Source organism: Echinops telfairi, unplaced genomic scaffold, assembly GCF_000313985.2.
Source record: "Echinops telfairi isolate 266 unplaced genomic scaffold, ASM31398v2 ScPeMD7_25;HRSCAF=90, whole genome shotgun sequence".
Taxonomy (NCBI): Eukaryota; Metazoa; Chordata; class Mammalia; order Afrosoricida; family Tenrecidae; genus Echinops; species Echinops telfairi.
In genome coordinates this window covers 250529-268110 of record NW_022103922.1, presented here as the reverse complement: position 1 = coordinate 268110, position 17582 = coordinate 250529, and the positions used below count along the sequence as shown (strand labels likewise).

Sequence of the window (17582 nt, the reverse complement as noted above, 5' to 3'; positions counted from 1 at the left end):
GTCTGATACCAATCTATAAAGTCCTCTTTAGACTCATGAAACATATGTAATGATGCCGAATGCAGGATGATCACAGGCCAGTGGGTGGAAAGTCTTGTGGATCCAGTGATGGTGTAAGCATCTCAGTGTTGGCAGGGGTCTCCACGTGGCTTCTTCAGCTCCGAGGGCATGCACTGTATCAGCGTAGCACCATGTGTCTTGTCAGTAGAGTGTTTCTCAAGGAGTGAGCCAAGAGTGTGTCTCCCGTCACCAAGGAGGAAATGCAGGAATTCCCAGAATCCTCAGGGGAAGGACACGCCCACACAGAGGCCTCATTGGGTATGACCCGATTGACAGGTTAGACTCCACCCCTTCACTCTTAATCCTCTCAAGTCTCAAATTGACACCAAATTTATGTAACTACCAAACCGACTCACAGTGACCCTGTGGGGAAGGTTAGAACTGTCTCTGTGTTTCTGAGATTCTAACTCTTAATAGGAGCAGAAAGCCCAGTCTCTCTCCCACCTGTATATCCTAGCAGAGTCAAAACAAAATAAAAAACAAGCTCTGAGACACTCTCTGGAGATCCAGAATGGGACATTTAGACCTGTCTGAGTGGTAGTGTTTAAGTCAGAACTGTACTTAGAGTTAAACCTACCTATGGAATGGTTTTCATGGTCAAGTTCTTACTGTCTCAGACCTTACTGTTTCACATCCACAGAAAGCCACTGAGGAAGGCTACTCTGTGGGGAGGCTCAGCCTCCTCTCCTTAAGGTTAGCTGCTGCTCTTTAAAAAATTAGAAATTAATAGTATTCAAGAGGACTGTGGCTTTGTGAGGCAAACTTCTGGCCCTGCCTGGGCTGCTGTGGGTGGCTCCCCCATGGCTGTCCCTGGTCTTCATCCTTCAGCAGATGGTAAAGATGTTGCTCCCTTGCCTCTGGCTGGCTCATTCAACCAGAAATCTGCAGCCATTCTTGCTCCTCTGTGCTCTGGATGTGTCTTTTCTGTGGACCACTGATTGCCCACTGTGCAGCACACTGCACTCTAACCTCGTTTGATTTCTTCTCTTGGCATTTGCTGCTTTGCTTGGACCATTGAGCTCTTTGGATCCTTGATTTTAGTTTCCATCAAATTTGGAAAATATTTGAGGAAAAATTCCCAACCCATACGTCTTCGAATATATTTCCTTTCTCCCTCCCGTGTTTGACGCTAAAAGTCCAGGTCAGACCGTTTCAGATGACTCACACGTTCCTTAGGCTCCCTGCCTGCTTAATTTTGTGTAGATTCTCCAGACACTGCTTCAGGCACACTGACTGAAGTTTCTCTGTTTGATCTACTGTTAATCCCACCCCGTGGCATGCCGTGCCACGCCACCTGGTCTATCTGCATCTCCAGAAGTCCTGTTGGGCTGGGGGGATGGAAAATGGATATTTATATTTGTGTCTGTTCTACTTCTGCCTCTCTGTGTGCTGTAACGGCTATTCTAACATTCATACCTGGCAACTCCATCGTCTTGATCCCTCCTGGGTGTCTTACTGGCTGTGACATCTCCTGACTTTCCCCACCTTTGATATCTAGTAAGGGCTGGTGGTGCTGTGGGTCCACATTTGGCTGCTAACTGAAAGATTGGCAGTTCAAGCCCACCAGCTGCTCTGTGGAAGAAAAAACGAGGCTTTCTGTTCCCATAGAGATGTGCAGCCTAGAAGCCCACAGGGCTGTTCTGCTCTGCCCTAAAGGGTCCCTTTGAGTCAGAATTGATGGGATGGTAGTGCATTTGGGTTTTGGAGTATTTTTTTTTTAATCGTTTTATTGGGCTCATACAGCACTTATCACAATCCATACACACATCAATTGTGTAAAGCACATTTGTACATTCATTGCCCTCGTCAGTCTCAAAACATTTGCTCTCCACTTAAGCCCCTGGCATCAGGTCCTCATTTTTTTCCCCCTACCTCCCCGCTTCCCCCTCCCTCATGAACCCCTGATAATTTATAAATTATTATTTTGTCATATCCTGCCCTGTCCGACGTCTCCCCTCACCCACTTTTCCAGCCCCCAGGGAGGAGGTCACATGTAGATCCTTGTAATTGGTTTCCCCTTTCCAACCCACCCTCCCTCTATGCTCCCAGTATCGCCACTCACACCACTGGTCTTGAAGGGATCATCCGCCCAGAATTCCCTGTGTTTCCAGTTCCTATCTGTACCAGTGTACATCCTCCAGTCCAGCCAGACTTGCAAGGTAGAATTTAGATCATGATAGTCGGGGGGAGAAAACATTTAGGACTAGAGGAAAGTTATATTTCTCATCGTTGTTACATCGCACCCTGACTGGCTCGTCTCCTCCCCGAGACCCCTCTGCAAGGGGATCTCCAGTGGCCTACTAATGGGCTTTGGGTCTCCACTCTGCACTCCCCCACTCATTCACTATGGTAAGATTTTTTTTTTCTGATGATGCCTGATACCTGATCCCTTCGACACCTCGTGATCGCACAGGCTGGTGTGCTTCTTCCATGTGGGCTTTGTCGCTTCTGAGCTAGATGGCCGCTTCTTTACCTTCAAGTCTTTAAGACCCCAGACACTACTGTATACCTTTTGATAGCCGGGCACCATCAGCTTTCTTCGCCACATTTGCTTATGTACTCATTTGTCTTCAGCGATCGTATCATGGTGGTGAGCACACAATGATATGATTTTTTGTTCTTTGATGCCTGATAACTGGTCCCTTTGGCACCTTGCGATCACACAGGCTGGTGTGCTTCTTCCATGTGGGCTTTGTCGCTTCTGAGCTAGATGGCTGCTTGTTTACCTTCAAGCTTTTAAGATCCCAGATGCTATATCTTTTCATAGCTGGGCACCTTCAGCTTTCTTCACCTGCTTTGTTTTCAGCGGTTGTGTTGGGAAGGTGAGCATCATAGAATGCCAATTTAATAGAAGATAGTATTCTTGCATTGAGGGAGTACTTGAGTGGAGGCCCAATGTCCTTCTGTTACCTTAATCCTAAACCTATAAATATATGCACATAGATCTATTTCCCCATCCTCATATATAAATATATTTGCATATGTACATGTCTTTATCTAAACCTCTATAAATGCCCTTTGCCTCCCAGCTCTTTCCTCTATTTCCCTTGACTTTCCTTGGAGTAATTTTTAGTTGGATCCTAGACATTTTGAATAATAATTGTTCTAGTGATTATGATGATGGGTTTGGTTGTTTTTTTTCTTTTTTCAATTTAAAAGATTGTTGGGCTTTTTTAAGGTATGTTATTAATTAATACATTTGCAAATTAGTTTATTCATAGCCTTTTTTTCAACGTTTCTGGCCATGAATTGTACTTTGATTCAGGGCTTAGCTGTTGATTTAGAAGAAATGTTACTTAGACAACAGTGTGGTTCAGCCTCACTAATAAGGTCTGAGCCCTTTGGGGTCCCTCCTCAGTATGGCTCTGGTCATGAAGGCTTCCCCCTTTGCTTGGTCATGTTCTTACTGCCTAACTCAAGTAAGACTCAATATTGAGCCTGCCGGCTTATGAGCAAGGGACAGTTTTCTATTACTTATTTCCTGTGCATATTTTTTACTTGTTACTCCCTGATTATTTAATATTTTACATGTTATTATAAATAATATTTTTAAAAGGTTTGTTCTGATTGTAAAACCTCACTTTTATACACTACTAGTATGGGGAGTTACAGTTTACCTTTTGTTGTAAAGCTTTTTTTGCTTTCTGATAACTGTAGGTTCAGATGCAGGAACAGCACAGAACAAGCCTGGGCATCTTGTCCCTCTGGGCTACAGCCACTCCTCACTCCTTGTCCTCTCCCTAGTCAGTGGTTCACCTTCACGCCCATTGTCAAAAGTGTCCCATTGTCACAAAGCCTGGGCATTCACCTGTGCATCTGGCAGTCTGAGTGCTGAGGTTGGAGGTGAAAGTGATGGGTTATTTTTACGGGTATGTGTCGGTGTGGCTGGATTGTGCTTCTGGGGGGTCCAGCATTTACGTCAAAGTGGAAGCCACCCTCCACTTTGTGATCCTCTACTCTACAACACTGATCTCACTTACTGACCAGGACTTTGGGAACCAAGTTGGAAAGCGAGGAGTGGCTGTATGGGCCTTGAACATGGTGTTAGACTGTCACCTGTGCAGGATGTGTTTCAACTCCACAGTCAAGACACAGCAGTTTCATCACTGCTTGCCTGCCCCCCGCTGCTGTCTTTGTGTAATGATACACATCTCCTGCCCCTCGCTTCCCCGTCCTCCCCGACCTCCAGTGATCACGCACCTCCGCTCTGTTTCTAGAATTGTGTCACTTCCAAAGAGCTTTGTGTGTGGAATCACACCGTGTGTAACCTTTTGGAGTTTCCCACCCCGTTGTGGTAGTTTCTTCCTTTTTACTGCTGTGTTGTGTTGCTCGGTAAGGTAGAGGGGCAGCAAAAAAGATGACTTTCAGTGAGGGAGATGGACACAGTGGCTTCTGCAGTAGTGGCCTTAAGGCTTGTGAGGATGGTGTGAGAGCAGGCAGCACCTCTTCTCTCGTACTTGGGCTCTGTGAGCTGTGACCTGGCGGCGGCAGCAGCAGCAGCAGCAGCAGTGCCACTGTCTGCCTTGCTCTTGTTGGAGGACGTCTCCGTGGTTTCCATTTTCGTTGGTTACGCTGGAGCTGCTGTATCAGGTAAGTGATTGTGTTAAATGCCCTGGTCTGCAATGGCTTAGCTCTGTGGAAGTTAGTTGAATGTTGAGTTTTGTAGGACAGGAAACTGCTCCGTGATTTGGTGAGGACTCTGTATTTATCATTTCTCCAGTGCTGTTTGGGTGGCCAGGTTTCTCCACAGCCGAGCCTGCATTTGGTCTCACCCTTGTTTTTTTCTCCTTCTGCCTTAAAAAGTGACATCTATTCAAAGGGGAAAAAATGACAAGATGTCCATCCTTTGGCTCCGTTCCCTCCCCCTCCTGTTGTTCCTTCCCAGCCCCTCAGGAATAAACCCTGTCCAGGGTGAGGCAGCAGGACAGATAGCCCCTCCTCTCAGATGAGGTCAGCAACATTGAGGGTCATCTCCTCAATGCAGGAGTTGTAGGTCTCGGTGTCTTAGAGTCCCCTTGTCTTCTGCCATCATGGTAGTAGCCACATCTGTATGGCCAAAACATCCACCATGACCAATTCTGTAGATACAGTTTTCCCTGTTGGTGGGAAGGTCATAGTTGGATGACTAACGAAACTTTGTTGTACATCAAAACCTCTGGCCAGTAGGTCAGTGGTAATCGGTTCTCTGCTAGAAACAAAGGGAGCGCCCTCATAATCCCACCTCATTCCTTTTGTCCCAATCTCCATGCATAGTGGAAATAGGGCATGCATCTTCTCAGTGAGCCAGTCAGCCTTCCTCCAGGTATTGATGAAGATGACTGCCTGGGTGATGGTCGAGGTTTCATCCAAGTCCCACAGTGTGTCAGCTTTCACTCCTCATGTTCGACATTGATGTAGAATTAGAGGATATCCTCTACGGTCAAGGTCAATTCTTCTTTCTTGACCAGAATCCTAGTGGGGTCCCTCATGAGCTTGGTCACCTCAAGCACATCAGAAGGCACTGTAACCGACAACAAAATGACCTGGGTGCTGCTGTTGAGTTTTTGGAATATGTGGTAGATCTCGTCCTTGACGCCATGGCTTAACGCCTTATTGACTTCATCCAGTGCACACATTTTGATATATTTGGGAGACAGGTATCTTGGATTAGGCATGTTGAATGAATGGCCTGGGATACCCATGATGTTATGGGCAGCCTCTACCTGCAGCTTCTGCACTTTAGCACACACATTGGCACCCCCAATGCAGCCATGGCAGGAGGCAGCTATGTAATCTCATAGTGCCATCACTGCTTTCTGTATTTGCTGGGCCAGTTCTCGAGTGGGAGCCAGAACCAAGGTCTGGGTAGCCTTTAGATCTAATTCAATCCGCTGCAGGATTGATTTGGCAAAAGTGGCCATTTTCCCAGCCCCAGGTTGGGCTTGTGTGATCACATCATCACCTTTGATAGGCTCACTGCTGGATGGCAGAGGGCTTCTCAATACCATGGGGGTAGACGCCTCGATGAGAGGCTCGTGCCATTGAAGCTTTTAACAATCTCATTCCATTTACTCTGGATGACGCCGTGGGGATCCTGACTTCAGACGTGAACCTTAGAAACTAGGTCACCCCTGGTTTTCATTGAAGTTGATCTGATGGCAGGTCAGTGACACTGCATCGTGGTTTTAATTTTCATTTCTCTAATGGCCAGTGAGGCCTGGTAGCATGTATGGGCTGTGCGCTGAGCTACTGACTGCAAGGCCAGTGGTTTGAACCCACCTTGGGGAGAAAGATGAGACTGTCTGCTCCCTTAAAAGATTTCCAAAGTCCTGGAACCCCCAGGGGCAGTTCTCCTCTGTCCTGCAGGTGGCTATGAGTAGAACCGCCTGGCTGGCAGGGAGAGTGTGGTTTGGGGTTCGGGTGACCAGGGGCAATGTTGAGCGTTGCTGTGTGCCTGCCAAGCATCTTTGTGTCCTTTTTGAGGAAAATGTCTGCTCATGTCTTTTGCTCATTTTGAAATCAGATTTCTTTTTTTTTTTTGAAACAATATTACAACATAGTTTATTAGTAGGGGAGCCAGTATTAGAATTTGCTTATTTTTTAAAAATCAATTTATTGGAGCTCATAAAATTCATCACAATACATAGATCAATTGTGTAAAGCACATCTATACATTTGTTGCCCTCATCATTCCCAAAATTCGCTTGCCTCTTGGTTTGAAATCAGATTTCTTAAAAGATTGGAAAAATATGTTCTCATGGGGTTTTTAAAAATGAGATGTTTTCCATATAACATTACGCTTTTAGGGTGTGCAGTTTGTTGATTTTCAGCAGGTCGACGAGATGATGCACCTCACCACTCTCAAATTTGAGAATATTTTTATTACCCCTGTGCTGCCTTAACTGGTACTCTCTGCTTTTTATCCGGGTTATAGTGTCCATAATTGCAGTGCGTACACAGAACTCACAGTATTCATGACTAAAGAGTTTATTAAAGGAAGCTAACAGGTGGTCATGCAAGTGAGAAATGCTTAGGATCAAGTTGTTCATTAGGACATGTTAAAGAGTTCTTTTAGGGCTGCTAATTAAGTGCCCAGAGGGGCACCACTCCAATGAGCCTCAGCCTGAAGGCACTCAGCTCCACCTCCGTGGGTCAGCAAGTCCAGCTCTCCAGTTAAGTGACCAGAGGTACCACGCGTGCAATCCAGCCACCTGCCCCAAAGCATTCAGCTTGACTTGCTCTGTGAGCTGGGAAGTCCACTGCTCTGCTTCCTGCTCTTGGCTCCTGGGTCTGCTGCTGCACCTCTGATGTCACAGCGGTCTTGTAGATCCAAGAGGTTCGCTATGCAGGAGCCTCTGGTCCAGAGGATACACCCCATTCCAGGCTCTTGCTAGTGAGATCCTCACCCCCACCCCACCCCAGTTTCTCAGAGGGCTCATTTTATACCCAGCAGGATAGCATACCAGTGAATCCTGTGTCAGCATCTTCCCCCACCTTCTTATCAGACCCATACAGGAAAAAGTCATTTGGTGGGAGCCAGAGACTTTGGCCACATTCACTGATTCCACTGCTCCTTCAGCCCCAGGAAAGACCATTATCTGCTAGCAGTGGGTCTCCATGCCCCCAGTTCCTAATTTCTGATGACTCCTCATCTACTTTCTGTTTCTGGATTTTCTTCCTCTAGGCTTCTTATTTAAATAAAATCCCACGTCCCACAATATATAGCCCTATGTGCCTGGCTCCTTGCACTGGGAACAGTGTTTTCAGGATTTATCATGCGGTGGCTTATTCCAGCCTTTGTCCTTTTTTGTTGTGCTTGTCCACCACTTGCCCAGGGACATTTGGGCGGTTCCACTCTGGGGTGGGGGAAGGGTGAGGCAGACTGCCATGGCTTTTGTGTGGACTTGCCCTCCCTTCTGTGGAGTGAGAGTTGGCGTGGCATTGCTGGGCCTGAAACTCTGCCTCTGCCTTCCTGAGGGATGGCCTGCATGTTGGCCAGGAGCTCAGGCTCCAGAGGGTGCCCCTAGGGCCCCCTGATGGCAGCCTTGAGCTTTCCTTAGGTGTTGACTTGAGTCAGGTGGCCGCTCAGCATCAGCAGGGGCTTCTCTGAGCCGTCTTCAGCGTGCTCCCTCCAGTTGGGCTGTGGCAGAGCACACACTTTAATCCTCATGAAGGCCGGGGTGTCAGTGCTTCCTTTCATGGATTTTTTTTTTTTTTAATGTCTCGACTAAGATTCTGCCTCATCCTAGTCTTCTAAGGTTTTCTAGTTTTACATTTTTCCTTGACAGCTGTTTTGTTTGAATTGATTTTTATACCAGGAGCGAGGTTGAGGTTCATTTTTACAGTCAGTCTTGCATTCTGCAGCGCACTCATTAGTTCCAGTAGCTCTCTGAATTTTATTCCCTGCATTCCATATTTTTCTACAAAATTTTTTCTAAAAATGGATGTACGTATGGGTTGTGATAAGAATTGTACGATCCTCCAATAAAATGATCAAACATTTTTTTTTCTAAAAAAAACACATGCCTTCTAAGTTAGTTTTCAGACTGCTCCCTCCCCTCTGAGGTGCATGCTCTGTTCATACTTTTTGTTGTTGTTGTTGTTTTTACAGCAACACGTAACACAACTGGCTGAATGGAGGTGCCTAGGGAGCACCGCGGGGGTGGTTGCAGACCTGACTCCAGAGGAGTCTCCACTCTTCCCGGTGCGCTTAGACTTCTTTCCAGGACCCAGAAAATGCTCCTCAGACTTTTGACGGTCTTGGTGTCCTCTGTGTTTGTGCTGAGTGCTGGAGCAGCTGCCGGCCCACCCTGGGATAAGCTCGGTGCCTTGATCCATCATCTCTTTCCATGTGTTGTTTGAATTGATTGGCTCTCTTCCGTGAAGCTTTGCGTCCAAATTCCCTAGGGCCTGTGGTCTGCAGCTTCCATGTGAGGACTTGGTCTTGCATGGGCCCAGGCTGTGCTGCCCTCGGAGACAAAAATGCCTGAGAATATGCTGCCTTCAGCTCTGGTAAAAAGTGTACATGGAATTGTTTGCCTCCTCATTAAGTAGTGGGCCGTGGTTGGTCACCAGGGGGTGTGTGGGTGTGTGTGTGTGCGCGCGCTCACTGTAATCACGCATCTCTGTCTGCAGTCGATCTGAGTGATCAGGCTTTTTCTCCGCCTGAGTCATCTTTGTTGTTTGAGTTGGTGAAAGAATTTCCATCTCGTCCTAGCTGTCTGATTTGTAGGCATCAAGTTGTTGGTGCCACCTGATGGTTTTCATTTTAGGTTTGTCGGGTTTAGGGTCAGGCTTCATCTGCCCCTTGACGTTTTTGTTGAAGGTGGCCTCTTCCCCAGTTGGCCAGGAGGTTTCTCAGTGTTGCTCCTCTTAAAAAAAGAACGAAGAAAGACTAGTAGAACCTTTTGGTTTCCTTGCTCTTCTCCCCTTCTTCTCATTGCTTTTTGCTCCCATTTCTCTGATCCCCTCTCGTCTGCCCTTGGGCCGGCTTGCTCACAGTCCCTTGGTTGGTGGGTCCCTCGTGCTCATGTGCAGTGCTGCACATTTCCCTCTAAGGAACCCGGTGGCAAGAGTGTGGAGCTCTCAGGTCCCCTCAGACGACACCAACAAGCGGAGCGATGGCCCAGGATGACTTTGGAGAGTGAGGTTTGCGCTCACTCCCCTCAGGCCCTCCAGCGTTGAGAACCCTGCAGGCTTCCTTGCAGGTTTCTTCTTGCTCTCGCCTCTTGTTGACCTCCCCTCTCTGTCCACAGACGTCCCCATGGCTGCCGACGAAGGCTCCGCGGAACAGCAGGGAGGAGAGGCTCACACGGCCGCCGCAGATGGTGAAACCAACGGGTCCTGTGAGAAGAGTGAAGCCAGCAGCCATGCGAACACCGCCGCCTCCGCCAAGCACACTCTGGAGCTTGTGAAGGCCGGCCCTCAGGACAGTGCCCACAAGCTGGCCCGCATCGCGGAGAACGGCCTGTCAGAGCGTGATGTCGAGGCGGGACCCCAGAACCATGTGAGGGCCGACGAGCTCACACAGACCGCCGTCGTTGGGAGCAACGGCTTCTTCCTGGCCAAGCCAGCCCTGCAGGGGCAGCCCTCTCGGACTAGCGGCCCCTCAGCGCCCCCCCTTCCTGGCCATGCCGCCAAGACCCTGCCGGGAGGAGCTGGCAAAGCAAGGACTCCAGGCGCTTTTTCTCAGATGCCAGCTGCAGTGCCAGCCAGGCTCGGAGAGGGCAGCCGGGACACTGACGACAGGCCGCTGCCCGGCCCGGGCCCCGGCCCCGATGTCAAGGTTCACCGAGCTCGCAAGACCATGCCCAAGTCCACCCTGGGCCTGGTAAGGTGTTGCCCCGTGCTCCTGGCTTCTCCCTCTGCAGCAGGCGGGCGGAAGTGTTGAGGGAAGTCACCCCTGCTCTGGGTGACTCCCCTATTCGTGGCCAGGCCACAGGTCTTTCTGGCGGTCACCTGTCTGTGACAGGGCCATGCCATGTTGGGCCTCTCCCAGAGACCTTGGACTTCTCAGTCCCTGTGTCTGTGGGAGGTGCCCGGGGAGAGGAGTGAAGGTACTGGGCTGACGCTTGGCTCACGGTGCTTCTGCTTATCCTGGTGGCCTTCCTGAGTGCCACCTGACACATGCGGAGGCCCTGCTCCGTGTCCCCTGCTGTCCCTTCAGCCTCAGGGCTGCTCCTTGGGCTCACACTTCACTGCTTTTCTTCCCTTCACACGCACTGGCTGCACTTGTGGTGGATCTTGGGTGACAGGTTCTGTTTCTTCCAGTGTCCATTCTTTGCTGAGGCTTTGGTGACCCAGATGTTGGGGGATTTCCCTACTTCATCGGGAATCTCACTGGGGAGCCCGGCCTTGCCCTCAGGCCCTGCCATACCCCACCCCAGACTGGGCCCTCTCTAACTCATCTCCCTCCTTGTGCACGGACTGCACTGCCCCCACCCCTTTCACACTGGAGGACAGTGGGTCCACAGATGTCTCTTGTGTCTGGGCTGGTAGGAGATCCCAGCAGCGATTTCTTGGGCGCCTGCCCCAGAGCACTGCTCTCATCTTTCCTCCTCAGCTCTCTTGCCAGCCTCCTCGGACGGCCAGGCTCTGGAGCCCACGGGGCCCTGGTGATGCAGGCGCTGTCCTCTAACCCCAGCTCTCCATGCTCCGCCCACAAGGCTCCCTATGTGTCATCACACTGGCTGTCTGCCCTCTGGGCTTGTCGTGGGTGACAGACACAGAGTGTAAGAACGCGCATGTCCCAACAGGCCGAGTGTATCCTGGCTGTCGCCTCGGCTGTTGACAGTGTGTGCTGTGCACCTCCGCTACGTGCACACTCTCCCCTAGCTGGGCCATCCTGCCGAGGCTCCATCACTAGGTGTGGAACAGGTGATGGCCCGGGCTGGGCCTCCATCTCGGCCCACTTGGTCACCCCACCGAGTGTACTGTGCGTGCTGCTCGAGTGGGACTGGATGAGGGCTCCTGGGAGCAGTGGTTAAAGAGCTCACCCACAGACAGAAAAGTCTGTGGTACCCAGCTCTTAAGGAGGGTTGGGTGGAGCTATCTGCCTCTGTTAGGGTTCACAGTTTGGTGGCGAGGGAGACTGTGGCCAGCGCTGCTCTGTCCATCCAGCAGGGCCGTAGAGGAGTGGCGTTGGGTTTTCAAGGAAAGCCCGAGCTGCTCCAGGTTGAAGAACTGTTGGAGAAGTTAGGGGTGGGGGTGGAGGCGTGGCAGGGTTGGTGACGGGTGTCCAGGTAGGAGAGGTGTGAGCCTGTGTGTGGCTGGTAGCTAGGTGGATGAGCTCCAAGCAGAAGCGGTTTTACGTGTGGCTCGGTATCATGGTGGTGCTCGCACCTCTGGGAAAAGTTAAAGCAAGCCTGAGGCCGGAGGGGAGGTATCGGATGAGCTGCCCCGTGGAACTCGGAGGCTGCTCACCTTCCTGGCAGCAGAGCATTCCTGTGCTCCTGTGCAGTGGCTGGGGGTTTGACCCTCCGGACTTGCACTAGCAGCTTCACACGTGACTACCTGCTATGGTGCAGCGGGTCCTTTCTGGGGCTGTGGCACATGGCTGTGTAGACAGGCGTCCAGGCCGTTCTGAAGAGCAGTCAACACCTGGTTGTGTTGTTGCAGGATCCTGCAGAGGGCCAAATAGGAAACACTTGAGGCTCACGCCCATGTGCCTGCTCCGTCCTTTGTCTGGGGGTCCTGACCTTGCTGGTCTCGAGCCTTGTGCCTTTCCATTGAGGGGCTCGGTGGGGCGGGTGGCAGCTTCCGGGAGGAGGCCTCTTGCATGGACCTGTGGTGACTGACTGACTGTGTTTGAAGCACGTGGCTGGCATGGAGACCCGAGATGTCCGAGAGGCCAGAGACCACCAGGAGTTGAAGGAGGAGACCTCCAGGGGCCTGGCTGATTTCGGGAGGCGGCAGCTCTTAGCCCCGTTCCCGCCCCTGCATCAGTCGCTACCTCAGAACCAGTGCTATGTGGCCACCGCGAAGTCCCAGACAGGTAGGCTGCAGCTGTGTGCGCTGCTCCCAGCCCCATGCGCTCCTGCACGTGCCTGCCCCTGTGTACCGTTGCACTCTGGCTGGGCTACTGGGACGGCGGCGGCGTCTGCTCAGGACCCTGCTCTGGGATTTGGGAGGTTGCCTGATTCCTTCCGGGAATATTCTCAGGAGCATGTGGTGCTTTAGACTTAAGCTTAAAGAGATCCTTGGACTGGCCACCCACCACCTGTCTGCATGACCTGTCGGGTAGCCAGATCCTCAGCCACTACGACAACATAGGAAGATAGTCACCTTGGGGTGAGGGCACCCCGCCCCCTTGAGCAGAATGAACTGGGCACTGTCTCTGCAGAAGTGATGGCCCTTCCAGCGAGTCAGCCTCTGTGTGTGTGTGTGTGTGTGTGTGTGTGTGTGCATGTGTGAGCACACACTCATGTGCTAGTGAGTTAAGTGTTTGCTGACTCACCACAGCCTTTGTGCACATGGGATGCGGAGGGGGCAGCCATGTCTGGGCCTGGTGGGGGCCATGGGACCTGAAAGACATTGGGCAGAGTTGTGTCTCTAGTTACAAGTGGATGTCTTTTTCTGGACATTACACTCTCTTGTTAATCACATTCAGAAACCCTGTGAGAAATCTGTGAGGAGTTAGTTCCCTGTGTGAGCTCACTCACCTGACCCCGGGGGCACATCACTGCCCATAGATAGCTTTCATGTGTGAATCATGCGGCTGCCCTCTGAAAGTTACCGTCTGGTAGTCCCACAGTGTCTGTGGAGAAGGAGAAGCAGCCGATGAGGCTCTGGCCCCTGAGTGGTGCCGGTCATGTTCTCCAAACTGTGGTCCTGCGTGCTTTGACCACTACCCTAATGTGTCCCGTTCCCTCTCCCCACTCCTCACTGTGGTGGGCCATTAGGTTTCGTATGGGGAGCTCAGTAAGTATGGTGATAGGGATTGTTTTTTGACCAATTCATTGTTTGGCAACAAGGTGACTCTGGATCAGCACCGGGAAGCCCTGCAGTCTCAGCCTGTCCAGCCAGTTTGTTTTTGGTTACTTCTTAGGAATTTGATGCTGTTCTACAGTTTCCTGTTACCCCAGCAGGGTCCCTGCTGGTTGGAGTGACTGGTAGTGGCAGCTGATGGACTTTGTCCTATGCCACAGGGCTGCTTTCTAACCTGCATCTGTGGTCAGCTCTGACCAGCTGGTCTGTGAGTTGACCTTCTTGAAGTGCTGACAGCCTCTCAAGTGCTTAGAGCTGCAGTTTGGGACACCCACCTGCTCAGTTGTCCTGTGTCCCCATCTCCTTTATCCCCTACATGGCTCAGCCGCGCCACATTCTTCTTGTCTCTGCCGGTTTGAAGACCAGTGCATTGTAGGTGCTCCAGGCTGGTGGCTGGTGTTTCCTCTGATGAATGTCACTGGATGGCGTGTATCCTAGCCTGTTACACATAATGAGCCCCTGTGGTTAGGGTGCATGTGCACCCCTCCGCCGTGGAGTGGAGTGGTGATACAGAGGCCCCTGTGGTCAGGGTGTCCTCTGCTGTAGGGCAGCTAGTGTACAGGATATTGGTCAGGGTGTCCTCTGCTATGAAGTGCTGGGGGCCCGTGCTGTAGGGTGGAGGCTCATCATCTTCAGCCCCCATAGAGTCATTCTGTCTGGTAAGGCCAGAGACTTCGGGGGCAGTAGGTGGCATTCACAGTCAGGCGGGCTTGGTATCAGAGGCAGGGAGCACCCTGCCCCCATAGAATGTGGAGCTATGTGTGGAAGCTGAGTTCTGACTTCTCTGTGCCAGTCACTAGTAAAGAAAGCCCGTTTGTGCATGCCGTGTTGCAGGGTGGCCGGCCCTGAAGCATGCTGGCCTGATGTGGTGGCATTTGCTGATAACTGTTTATCAGATTTTGTAAACTGTCAGTTGTCTTTAAAGACATTTGAATGGTATTTCTTTTCCTTTTTTCCCCTTTTTGACTTTTTTTTTTTTTTAGCTTGCTTGCCTTTTGTTTTAGCAGCTGCAGTATCTCGGAAGAAAAAACGAAGAATGGGAACCTATAGCCTGGTTCCCAAGAAAAAGACCAAAGTGTTAAAACAGAGGACGGTGATTGAGATGTTTAAGAGTATAACTCATTCCACTGTGGGGCCCAAGGTAAGGCCACGCTGGAGTGAATTTCCCTGTGTGCTTGGAAATGTGCGTGTCAGAGCCCGTCTGCAGGAAGAGCACGTGTGAGGTCAGCAGTGGTTGGAGGACCTCATCTAATCCCTGAAGTCATTAGTAGCTTGGATGACTGTCATCCCTGTTGTGTGAGGTCATCAGTATCTTGGATGACTTCACTTGCTACCATATGAGGTCATCAATAACTTGAATGACTTTCATCCCTATCCTGGGAGGTAGTCAGTAAGTTTGGATGGCCTTAGTTCCTGTTGTGTGAGGTGGTCAGTAAGTTGGAGGACCTTTTTCCCTATCCTGTGAAGTCAGCAGTAACTTGGTGATCTTAGTTCATGTCCAAGAGACCCAAGCTCTACAGCTCTCTTCTGCTATGGCGACATAGCCTCTGTGTCCACTTGGGTCACTGAAGCACCAGCTCATCCTGCTGCCACCTTGGTGGGTAGTCAGGCTGCATCCCTACTTCCTCAGCAATGCCATGGCCCTGAGTGGTCCTGCCCATGTATCTGCCACCCTTGTTCCAGGGCGAGAAGGACCTGGACGACAACACTCTGCATGTGAATGGAGAGAGTCTGGAGATGGACTCGGAAGAGGAGGACTCCGAGGATCTGGAGGAGGAGGATGAGCACGGGGCTGAGCAGGCAGCAGCTTTTCCCACAGAGGACAGCCGGACTTCCAAGGAGAGCATGTCGGAGAGTGACCGGGCCCAGAAGGTAGGGTCTGCCGACGACTGGGAGAAGTGGGGTGCGGAGAAGCTTGCAGGCTAGACCATGGGCTCTACAGACCAGCAGCCTGGCGCTCTGGGCCCTAATCAGTCCCTGTGTATGCTTGGTGACCTGCTCTTGTACTTCTCCCACATTATTGTTTAATTCCCTTAAGAGAAGTGTTCTCTTTCTCAGAGGCAGTCGTTGAAGTCAGCCTCCTGAGCTTTTCCTCCTCAGCCCTAGACAGCCCCTGGGAAACTCTATGCTAATGGCCCAGACTGTTCACCGATGGATCATGGCGGCCAGCAGCAGCTGCTTGTTAGAGGCTTTGGTGTGGGTTCTCCTCAGTCATGGGCACACACCACAGGACAGTCACTCCACAGGGTGGCTGGGCAGGGCTTGCACCTGCTCTGTAGGGAGCTGCTGAGGATTGAGAGGCCCGCATCCTCACCAGTAGGGTGTGTCCACTGCAATGCGAGGCCTGAATGTCTTACACTTAGTTCTGTTGGACCTTGGCTCATCAGCTGGGTGGGGCAGGCATGCTCTCTGTCTGATGAGGGAGGTGTGTCTGTCTGTCTGACTCATACCATGTTTCAGGCTTGTGTTCCAGAGGTGATAATTTCATGGTAGCCATCACAGCACTGAAGTCCCAGTGGCTGGCCAAGCACAAGAACTGTTTCCGGGGGTTGCTGCGGGGATGGCCACCTGGGCTGCCTACGTGTAAAAGGGTAGTTGTAATAACATTAGAAAAATCTGACTGCAGAAGGGTTACCGGCTGGTTCAAAACTGAGATCAGACACACTTCCACTCTCTAACCTATGTTGCAGTGGCTACACAGGACTCACCAATCATACTTAGAGTTAAGTAATATATTAAGGAAGCAACCAGCTACAACAAGGTCAGCAGGCTGTAACTTGGGATTAAGATCAGCAGGTTACTTTTCAGGCTCAGGATCAGAAGGCGTGAAGCAAAGTCTCTTTTCTTCATTATAGGGCAACTCTCTCGGCTTCCCTAGATCATACAAGCTCCTCTCGGCCCTGCTGTCTGTCACCACTGGCTTTGCCATAGTTCCTTCCAGGCCCTTTGTAGTCTTCATTGTCAACAGCTCTTGATCCTTATAGAAGCTTCCGAGGAGGCTCCTTTGCTCTGTTTTCTTTTTCCTTTTGCCTCTTTTTCTCTTGATCCATCCTGCTTCTTTATGCTTGAAAAAACCTCTCTGAGGTTGGGGTCCAGAGATGCACAACCCCTTGTCAATTTCAGGGCCTGGCCTTTCCCAGCTGTGGCCACCAGTTGACCAATCTCCCTTCTTTTTTTTTTTGCAGGTGAGATGTATTTTATTTGGGGGAGGGGGGTCATCTGGTTTCATTTTATTCAGTAGTCTGCCCTCTCTATTCAAGAGGTCCATCCTAGGACTTCCCAAGCTGGCATTGTGCCAATGCACTACAAAGTATGATAACATGGTTATTACATAATGATTATACAATGGGCCTGCTTCCAGCACCTGTGCAGTATTCCTCCTTGGTTCCCCCTGATCAACTTCCTTCAGAAGATTCCACACTTGACAATTCATTTTAAAAAAGACTATCGTTTTTCCCTCAAGCAGTTATTGGCCAATCTCTCAAGTTTGGTTTCATTTCCATGAATATTGATTGTGGATCCAAGCAAGAGGAAATCCATGGCAACTTCAACCTTTTTCCCACTTATCATGATGGTCCAGTTATGAGGATTTGGGTTTTCTTTATAATCTGTACTGAAGGCTGAAACCCAAAGCATAGAGAACATGGCCCAACCAAGGTGACACATGATCTTACCTATCACGGGTACTATTGTTACCTTCCCTATTTTATGGAAAGGAAGCTAATTCCTGGAGGGGTTATATGACTTTCCTACTATCATATAGCTACTGGTTGAGCTGGATTTGAATTTAGGTTGGCAGATTCCAGGGACTGTCTGCTAACTGCTGCTTTTAGCAGCCATCTAATTGACATCACAAATTGATTGGAGACCAGGGCATTGTGAGCCATAGGATTCTCATTGGCAGATTTTCAGTAAATCAGGGTACCATTCTTCCTACCCTCTCTTAGTCTGGGGCCTCTACTGAAACCTGTGAAGCACCAAAATGTTACCCTATTAAGAAAACAAGAAGAAACATGGCCATCAAGGCAATTCTGACTCATCGTGACTTGATATAGGGT

The 17582-nt window shown here is 50.4% G+C and overlaps 1 protein-coding gene and 1 pseudogene across 6 annotated transcripts in view; one reads left to right on the top strand and one right to left on the bottom strand.

Annotated features, from left to right (window-relative positions):
- EHMT1 (euchromatic histone lysine methyltransferase 1) overlaps positions 1–17582 on the top strand; it is a 114806-nt gene that overhangs the window by 49480 nt on the left and 47744 nt on the right. For 4 of the 6 annotated variants that reach the window (XM_045289156.1, XM_045289158.1, XM_045289159.1 and 1 more), the window contains exons 3-6: positions 9795–10369; positions 12352–12532; positions 14508–14665; positions 15208–15396. In XM_045289156.1, coding sequence (XP_045145091.1) covers positions 9795–10369; positions 12352–12532; positions 14508–14665; positions 15208–15396 — 1103 coding nt within the window. The remainder of the gene's footprint in view (positions 1–9794; positions 10370–12351; positions 12533–14507; positions 14666–15207; positions 15397–17582) is intronic. The other 2 variants (XM_045289157.1, XM_045289160.1) reach the window with 1 other exon arrangement.
- On the bottom strand, positions 5002–7015 carry LOC105979700 (annotated as a pseudogene).